The sequence below is a fragment of the Podarcis tiliguerta genome (assembly GCF_965153285.1).
Source record: "Podarcis tiliguerta genome assembly, chromosome: 2".
Taxonomy (NCBI): Eukaryota; Metazoa; Chordata; class Lepidosauria; order Squamata; family Lacertidae; genus Podarcis; species Podarcis tiliguerta.
In genome coordinates this window covers 43,690,929-43,700,257 of record NC_139535.1, presented here as the reverse complement: position 1 = coordinate 43,700,257, position 9,329 = coordinate 43,690,929, and the positions used below count along the sequence as shown (strand labels likewise).

The 9,329-nt window shown below is 41.5% G+C and overlaps 1 protein-coding gene across 2 annotated transcripts; it reads right to left on the bottom strand.

The window, feature by feature from the left end:
- Positions 1-706: 706 nt before the first annotated feature.
- SELENOK (selenoprotein K) lies at positions 707-7,922 on the bottom strand. Of its 2 annotated transcripts, none has more exons than XM_083421971.1 (5): positions 7,736-7,922; positions 4,245-4,335; positions 3,722-3,802; positions 2,475-2,567; positions 707-1,011 (listed from the first exon to the last, which is right to left on the bottom strand). In XM_083421971.1, exons 1-4 carry the CDS (start codon positions 7,905-7,907, stop codon positions 2,480-2,482), a joined length of 432 nt encoding a protein of 143 aa, XP_083278097.1. In that variant the 5' UTR covers positions 7,908-7,922; the 3' UTR covers positions 707-1,011; positions 2,475-2,479. The 2 variants fall into 2 exon arrangements, with proteins under 2 accessions (XP_083278097.1, XP_083278098.1); XM_083421972.1 differs by lacking the exon at positions 7,736-7,922 and adding an exon at positions 6,665-6,831.
- Between the last annotated feature and the right edge of the window lie 1,407 nt (positions 7,923-9,329).

Below are 9,329 nucleotides of genomic sequence, written 5' to 3'. Positions count from 1 at the left end.
CATGCACACGGGACAAAACCCGGAAAAATACTTCCAGGTTTGCCACATACGTATCCCAAAGGATACATAACTAGAGGTGAATGCAAGTAGAGGTACCACTGTAGTTCAGTATCGACTACAACAGCCTTCTCCACCCAACCTCTGGCACCCCCCATATGCTCTGAACTACTATGGCACTGCTGGTTGGGGCTGGTGGGAGTGGGATTCAAAAGACACTAGACTGGGAAAAGGCTAGCAACTTCCCCAGACAGGAATCTAGTCCAGCCCCTCCTGGAGATGTCCGGGATTGAATATGGTAGAATAAATGAGGTGCTCTACTGCTAAGCTATGGACTTCCACAAGTGATATTCTATGGCACTGGAAGTTAACTTGAAGATTAACTATATATCATATGAAAGAATAAAAATTTAAATCAATTCTTAAATTTCACCATGAGCTCCATTAATTTCAGTTAAAGACAGTAGCGATGGAGCAAATCACAATTAGTTTAGGGGCTGCAGAATCCAGCGAGGATGAGTTATTGCCAGTCATAAGTAGTGGTTTCACAGGAAATGCAGTTTTTAGATATGCGTGGGGTTGTGAATCTGATTCTACCCTTTTCCTCAATTCATGTATTCTGAAATCAACCTTTAAAAAAAGTTTTGTCATAGGCGTGATTTGTGAACCTTTAGAACAGTTTTTTAAAAAGAAAATTATTCCAAGCCAGTCTTTTGCAAAGCTATATTTATTTCTTATAACTTTACAGCTACAACAAAATTTTCACAAACTATACAAAAGGGCTTAAAACAGACATTAAACAGTTGCATTTAATTTAATAGAACTGCATTTCAGTTACACTGGATCCTGGAAGTCGGAATTCCCAGCACAACTTCATTGTTCTGCTAATCCACAGAGCAGTGAATGATTTAGACACACACACAACACTCAGACCCATTTGGTCCATCCGCCAGGAGGTCATTTCAGTGTTGCAAATGTGTGTCCAGTTGTCTGCCTCTCAAAAGAGGCATTTACCTAAGAAGAAGAAAATACTGATTAGTTTTCTGGCTATGTTGCAATTGCATACATTGCATACATTACAAACAATTAAATTTGCACCAGGAGCTTATGAGGTCACATTTGTTTTTCTTCAGGCGGCAACCTCCACCAAACCTGACAAAACTGCTTTTGAATCCCGAAAAATGTTGAACATGGTTTGTCATGTAGTATGGGGCAGTCAAAGAAAAGAAAAGAAATCTAAAATCACATTAGATTTACTTGAGTCTTAAGTAGCTTTTAAAATCCTGGCTATTAAACAAAGTATGATACATTTACAGTAAGATATCAATACAAGTATATTTCTTTTAAGTAAACATTATTTAACACAAAGCATAAAACATAATTATCCTCAATACAAAGAATTTCTGTACAGTATAAGGATGGATTCTAATGACCGATTCTAATTGCAGAGATTTTTTTACTGAAGTAGCTGGCTCTCTACAAATAAGTTTCTGTTGGAGCTGGACCAAAAATTGACATGTGCTGAATAATTTAAATTCAGTGTGGAAGCTGTGATCTCTAACCATGGAAATCCAAAGTAAGTGATGTTTAACGTGCTAAAAAAGAACAATAACAGCCAGGAAGGAGAGTTTGTCATTGTCCTGGCAATGTGCTTCAGCATATTCTTAGGATGCAGAAATGTCACTCATTATCAGAGTGCTGTTCCTTATGTAACAATAACAAAAATGGCACCATCCATACTTCTAGGTTTGCAGAAATGCAAAAAGCTTAGATTGTTTATAAATTAGAAAATAGCCCTATGAGGGCTGAACATAGTTGCCACAGATCAAATGATGTCTATGGGGGAAATAAATGAAAAGCCAAGGGGGAATAGAAGGCAGAGAAGAGAGCATAGCTACCAAGAAGCCTGATCAGGAGCACTGCACAATGCAACATTTTGTTGCAGGTCCCACTTGTATATTACTGATGCTCAGTTTATATCCCCTTGATACATTATGCAGCTCCTTATCCCTCAACCTCTCTTACTGAAATCCTCTAAGTATTCAAAATATTAGGACACTATAGGTCTGGACACAGCGCAAATATAACAACACTACTCTGAAGTAAGTTCTGTTTTATTCAATGGGGCTTGCTGCTCCCAGGTAAATGGGATTAAGATTACATCCCAAACCAAGTACAGTACTAAAAAAAGGGGAACACTGGTTTTTTCCTTCACAGATCATTGCCTAATGTCAAAGCATGTAGAGCAGACACCTTTCCTTTATGAATAGTGGGCAGGAGGAGGAACAGGGAAAAAAAAAAAAAAGCTCACCCACCTGCCCTATATGCACTTAAAACTATAAAATTATTTAGTTTTGCAGCCACCAATTACTAGATTTTTTCCTCTATGATTTTGCAAAAGAAAAAATTGTGTTCCTAAGCCAAACTAAAGTTCATTTTTTAATTCAGAATCCAAAAAAGGACAGATCATAGGTTACCTTCCTCATCCACCTCCAGCCATTGGTGGAGGACTTGGACCTCCTCCAAAGTGGTTTATTCGACCCATTCTACGACGAGGAATCCCTGGAGGCCTAAAACAAACAAAAGCAAAATGTGAAGAGAAAACACCTGGCAAGAAATCCCATCAGAGAAGCACCTTCAGATATAGCAGATTATGGGTTTCTAATACTGGTAAAATAAGTTTTCCTTTCTTACGCTCCCCAAAATGCAAGATTCCTTATCAACAGATGAGATACCTTTATACCAGAGCTTTCCAAACTTTTCATGTTGGTGACACACTTTTTAGACATGCATCATTTCATGAGACAGTAATTCAGTTTTACTAGCAAACCAAAAGTTAAACCAGTGCTTTTTTTCTTAAAAAATGTTTAGGGGTACTCTCATTTTGACTCAAGAAAATCACCATTTTATAGTTCAAATCGGGGAAAATAAATACAGTAAATGGACAAAAGTACAAAGATTCACAAAATGTTTAGGGGTATGCTTACCCCCAGAAAAAAATGCACTGGGTTAAACTAACCCCTTTCCAGCCCTGGGACGAGTGCAGGGAGCGTTCACATGGCACACCTACACATGGCAACCGACACACTAACGTGTTGTGGCACACAGTTTTGAAAGCTCTGCTTTATACCTTTATAATGTGAGGCATCTTAACAAAGATAGCCAGCTAAGCTTGACGTAAATGCAGCAACTCTCATTCTGAACTAAATTTGGAAGATTTTAATAACTGAAGTTAGGGTGGGGCTCACATATGGTCTCTACATGTAGTTTTGCATCCAGTTGGGCTATGCACAGACTTTCAGCATAGAGCAAGGCTGACACAAGTGAGCGTCACATCATATGATCCTCTGTGATGATGGCTATCTGGTGACAGCTTAATTGTAAATGGATTTTCAGGCTCAAACTCACAATAGGGATTCTACTTGAGCCCCCTCACCTTGCTCCTGTTTTTTACCATGTGCAAGATCTAAATACTGGGGATGGGTGTGAATCAGGCCTAAATATCTTCTGTTTCTATATAATCTGTCACATATTGTTTGTACATAATTTTTTGTTTCTTTCAGTAAAAGACACACATAACAACCTGACTTTTTAATAAGATAGTAGTATTTTGTGTACCATCTAAATCGACTGCCTGTTTGGTTAGGCTGATGGGATATGGGAATCCAAAAACATTGGGAGTGCAGCAAGTTTCCCACCCTAAATTAAAATGAAAAAGCAGTACCCCCTTCCATCATCGTATCTTGAAGAGGAGGAAGATGTGTAGCCTCTCCTTGTCAAGTCCGGGTGAATAATGCTCTGGAAACTGAAATGACAAAAGATTCCCATTAATCCAGTGCCACAAATAACAGGGTTAAGCAGCAGGGTTAAGCAGTTCAGTAGTAGTATTAAGTTTAAATGAACAGCAAAACTGTCTTTTTACAAATAATTTTTTCTATCTTTACTTCTGAAGAGAATATATATATCTCTGAATATATATATCTCTGCTTTGAGGAGTATTGTCATCTCATGACTCTAAAAGAAGGGACGACCTAAAGGATTTATTATCTGATGCATACTGCTCTTCACAATGAGAGATTTAGATCTAGATCTATTATACTGAAGAAAAGCTTTGCTTAGTGTTCAATTGACTATCATCCTATCATCTATCTATCTATCTATCTACACTGCCATAAAACTAGTCCCAGATAGTTCTGAAGGCAAGTTGCACAATTTAAGATTTAGATTAAGAGAATAATTCTACTTACAACATAACTACGAAGTCTGCTATTCCCCAAAAGAAGTCAGTTATAAATGACAAGCTCCATGGAGCCCGACTCCGGCTATCCAACACTTGACCTGTAATATACAATAACAATAACAATAAGAAATATCATCTCAAAATAACAATGTATGCATCATTATGAAGGAAGAAGCAGTATTATTCAAAAAAATTGATATTTTAGAAGTTAAAACACAAGTCAGTATTATTTCCCTTTGTGGCATGGGGACTTACTGTTTGAAAAATATAAAGCCTGGGAGCCTGGCCAAGGAATGTACTTTACCAGTTGTTATATGCTTCCCTAACATAATTTACTACAGGAGTGGAGAATCTGTGGTCCTCCAGATGTTGCTATACTGTGACTCCCATCATCTCTAATGACTAGTCAGGGGTTGATGACAGTTAAGAGACCAACAAAACTCAGAGATTTTGCCACCCCTGGTTTACTGGAAGTAACATTTCACTTGACATAAAAATAGTCACTTAAAATAGTTGTAACTGGAGATATGGGCCCAACTGCAAATTTCTGTTTGTTCAAATCATTAATGTGTAACAAATCAAGTGGAAACATCTCCCACCCCCCACCTAACAATGCTAGTTTCTTGCATCATAGTTGCTATGTTTCCAATGGTCAACCCATCTGGAGCAACAACCATCAGTACAGTACTGTACTAGCAAATCTTTCCACCGAAAAGCTCTCTTATAGCTTAGTCCTATGTATTTAAGAAGTTATGTACGGGTCAGAAAATCTTACCCCTAAAAATGAACACAGCATAGCAGCCCTAGCTTCTATACTGCTGCACATTTTTGTTACTACAAACTACAGACAAGATGCACTAGTTCTCCAGCTGAAACTGCAATCAATGCTTAATTTTTTTTTATTCTAGTGCTAACCCAGTCTTGTACTTAACAACAGGTGACCAGGAATTTCAAGCAACCCAGTAAGAAGGCTGGTTAATTGCTCCATCCCTCCACTGTCAGCCTATTTGGATAGCAGCAGAAAAAGGAAAATACCTTCCTTCACTTCCAGAGCGAAAACTTAGTAAACCAGGGTGGGGAAATATGATCCCACCTCTCCACCAGCAGTTCCCTTGATAGAAATGTTTCGTTTGTTTTTAATCAGACTGCTAAGAGACTATAAGCTTACATTTCAGTGCTGTCTGTGAAAGAGGGGAAATGCAAGCTAGCAAGAACTTCTGCAGGCTTATTAACACCCTAATAATAAAAAGGTATTTTAATCATTAGGCTTTTTATCATTGTTATTAGATTTCTCCCATTCCCCAAAAGCACTAATCAAACCACAATTACTTGCTAGTGTCAGCACTGAGAACGCAAATCAATGACCATTTAAGTCAAGTATACTATTCTTTAAGAATGTATAGGGTTGAGTTCTAATTTGCTGAGCAATAGTCAAGGTTCAGAGAACCAACGCACATCAGGTAGATCAATCGAATGGTTACTCTGAAATGCTATTTGTACAGCTTAATCCTATGCTTACTTCAACAGAGTTCAACAGAGTTCAAGATGATCACCTACTGCTAACATGAAGCACGGGAGCCAAAAGTAATTCCACCCCAAATGTGTAAATTAAGGCATATAAACAATTTCTTTCTTCTGGGGTGACAGTCCAAATTAGGAGGCAGAAGAATGGTTTGAGATGGCAAACCAAGCAATTAAAAATATGAATCGAAATCTTGTGAAAACTGCATTAGCCACGAGCCAGAATTTATCAGAAGAGGTAATGTACTGGCTTGACACCTGCAATCACATTCCTGTTTCCAACCTTATAGGTGATTTACAGACCAAAACAATTCTTTGTGCACCTGAGTAATGACTTCGAGGTGCCCACAAGGCGGTTTAATTATCCCGCTTTTGAAAAATAAAACAGGCTTTTAATCCGCACGAAGCCATTCGCCCGGGTATTTCGGATTTACCCTTTGAAAAACAACCTCAAGCCCTCTCATACGAACATGACAACCCTTTCAGTGCATCTTTTCGCAGGCAGGAACAGCAGGAATTATGTAAGTTTATTCAGCAACCATGAAAACACTACTAGCAGCCTCCCGGATCTACCAGGTTGCAGAAAGCGTGATCTTGCGTAGGGGCCTCGATCTACACCACCTCCACCTCCACTACTTCCAATATAAAAGGAGCAGAAAAAGAGAGGGTCAGGCATAAATTTTCCCCAGTCCCATGGGCGTAGCCGGGGGGGGGCAGCTGCCTCCCTAAATGAAGAAAATAAATAAAAATACTTAACTAACCAATTGCGCTGCAGATAACTCTGTTCTAACCCTCCTCAACATAAAGGCTGCCCCCCTAAAATAAATCATGGCTACGCCCATGCTCTGCCCCACTCCCACCCCATTATAAAGGTTTCCTCCCCACCGCGGAATCTCTGCCCCTCACCGTTCGAAATATAAACCATGGCTTCGCTTCGCCCCACCGTCCCGGATCCGAACGCTCAGAGGTCTCTCTCTCTCTCTCTCCTGCTCCACCCCCGCCCCTCCTCTGTCACCCAGGAAGTCGGAGCTGGGAAGACGCCATAGGCCGAGCGATCACGGGATGGGCCGTTGCGTCACCACTTTGCCTCCCTTAAGCAGCCGCAGCTGCCGCAGCCGCTCCTTCCGCCCTTGGCCTGCCAGTTCGGCGGCTCTGACAGCATAGTCGCCTCATTTAGACCACAGAGATAGGAAAATGGTAGAGCAGCGCGCCCTGCGCTCTTCGGTGGGCGGGAAACAGAAATAAAGAGAAACTCGGCGGCTTTGATATGCCATAGTACACCACTGGAGATCGATGGTGTGTGCGCCAGATTAATATTGGAAGCTGAACAGTGTGGGGGGAGTTCATAGAAGCCTGTTCAGAGTGGAACCTCAGGACTGCAACCTGGGTAGCCTGCACATGAGAAGCTGGAACCAGGAAAAAACCAAACCAAACTTCCAGATGTTAAGGGGTTACACTGGAGCATTCTTGGTGCATTGTCTTTATGGTACTGTAAGCTAGAAAGAACTAAGAAGCATAACCGTGGAGGAAAACGCAAGAGGGAAAGTATGAAAAGTGATTATATGATTTCATGTCAATAGAGGAGATCATTTGTGTTGGACAGGTTGGCCCCCCACCAAGGATACAGGCCCGGGGTGTGTGTATTGAGCCCGGGGAACTCCCCGCTACAGTGTGCAAAAATTGTGCCTCCCCACTCTGGCTTGGAGTGGCTAGGAGCCTGTCTGCACACTCCCTGGGCCACTCCTCTGCTGCTCTGGGTGCCTGGGTGGGGCACACAGGCTCCTCTGCCAAGGGCACAAGGGACACAGGAATACCAATATTTGTCCTTGCCAAAGAGCGCAAGGGACAGTGGGCTCCCTGCCAAGGACGCAAGGGAGTTTAAATACACCTCTGGTGGCAATATTCCTTCCACATAATTTCCGAAATACCTCCTACTCTTCTTTTTCTCTCAGATCAGTGCCAGTATCTGCAGCTCACCTTTTGAAACATAGGGCATTGTTGTGTTTGCCTCCCAGGTGTTTTTTCTGCTCCTGCCTTTCTCCTTCTCCCCAACCTCATAGGACCTCTTCCTCAGCACAGAAGAAAGCTCCAGCTGAAGAGGGATTACTGGCTGAGCGCAGATAATAGACTGCCTCACAACTGTTGCCATGCCGACAGCATGTAATAATACGTTGAAGCTTAAGCTGTGTACTTCCAGCCGGATCCTCTGGGACCTCCAAATAAGTGTGTATAAAACTGCTGTCTTGTAGGTACATATAATAGTGAGTCAGACACCATTGGTCCATCTATCTCAGTATTGTCCACATTGACTGGCAGTGGAGATCCAGGAAGGCAGGCTTCTTTCTCTGCCCTACCTGGAGATGGAATCCAGGATGTTCTGTGGGCAATTAAAAAGTGCCATTTGCCACAGTACTTGTTCATCACTCGGGTCTTTGTACTCAGTGGCCTGAACACCAGGAGCAGATCTGCAAGCCTAATACTATGCTGATTCAGACATGTCCTAACATAGAATCATAGCATGGTAGAGTAGGAAGGGACCCTGAGAGACATCTAGTCTAACCCCTTCTAATGCAGGAATCTCATATAGATCATACATGACAGATGACCATCCAACCTCTCCTTAAAATTCTCCAGAGAAGGAGATTTCACCATCCACTATCAAACAGCTCTTACTGTCAGAAAGTTATTTCTGATGTTTAATTGAAACCTCCCTTCTTGTAACTTTAATCCCTTGGTTTAAGTCCTAGTCTCCAGAGCAGGAGAAAACAAGCTTGCTCCATCTTCCATGTGACAGCCCTTTTGATATTTGAAAATGGCTATCATATATTCTCTCAGTCTCCTCTTTTCCAGGCTAAACATACTCAACTCCCTCATCTGTTCCAGCTTGGTTTCATCTGTTCCCTCCCTCCCTCATCTGTTCTGGCTTGGTTTCCAGACCCTTGATCATCTTGGTCCCCCTTCTCTGTACACGTTCCAGCTTGTCAGTATCCTTAAATTGCCCAGAACTGGACACAGTACTCTAGGTGTAGTTTGACCAAGACAGGCTAGAGAGGGACTATTAATTCCCTTGATTGGGACACTATACGTTGTTTTCTAAGAGTGCCTCTTTGAAGTGCAGATGGGGACCTTCAGGCCTGCAGGTCATATGTGGCCTCTAGTGGATCCTTCTTCCTTGTTCCTGCTCCCCATGAAGCATTTAAGCTTAGGAAAAGGGATATTCATGTCGATAGAAGTTTATTTCTAAGCATGATTGCTGCTTAAGCTGAGTGGTGGTGGTTTGCAGCCCACAAAGATGAGGGTCAGAGTATAGGATCTGTCTACAAATGTATTGTGAATCTATCTAAAAGGTGCACCTAATTCTACATGACATTAAGGAGAAAACCACCCACAATTTCATCTGTTATCTGTTGCTGATCATTTTAACAGCAGATTGATCTGCTGCAAAAGCATAACTTTCCATTCCTACTTTCGTGGCCCTAAGCCTCAAAAACTAAAAAGAAGGTAGAGTGCTGTTGTGCTCAAGTCTAGCTTGAAGGCTTCCCACAGGCATCTGGTTGACCTCTGTGAGAAC

Coding starts and splice junctions, on each gene's coding strand:
- SELENOK (XM_083421971.1), bottom strand. CDS start 7,907: ATGGCAACAGTTGTGAGGCAGTCTATTATCTGCGCTCAGCCAGTAATC. Junction 4,336..7,735: donor AATGCCCTATGTTTCAAAAG/GTGAGCTGCAGA, acceptor TGTATATTACAG/GTCAAGTGTTGGATAGCCGG. Junction 2,568..3,721: donor AGATACGATGATGGAAGGGG/GTACTGCTTTTT, acceptor TGTTTGTTTTAG/GCCTCCAGGGATTCCTCGTC.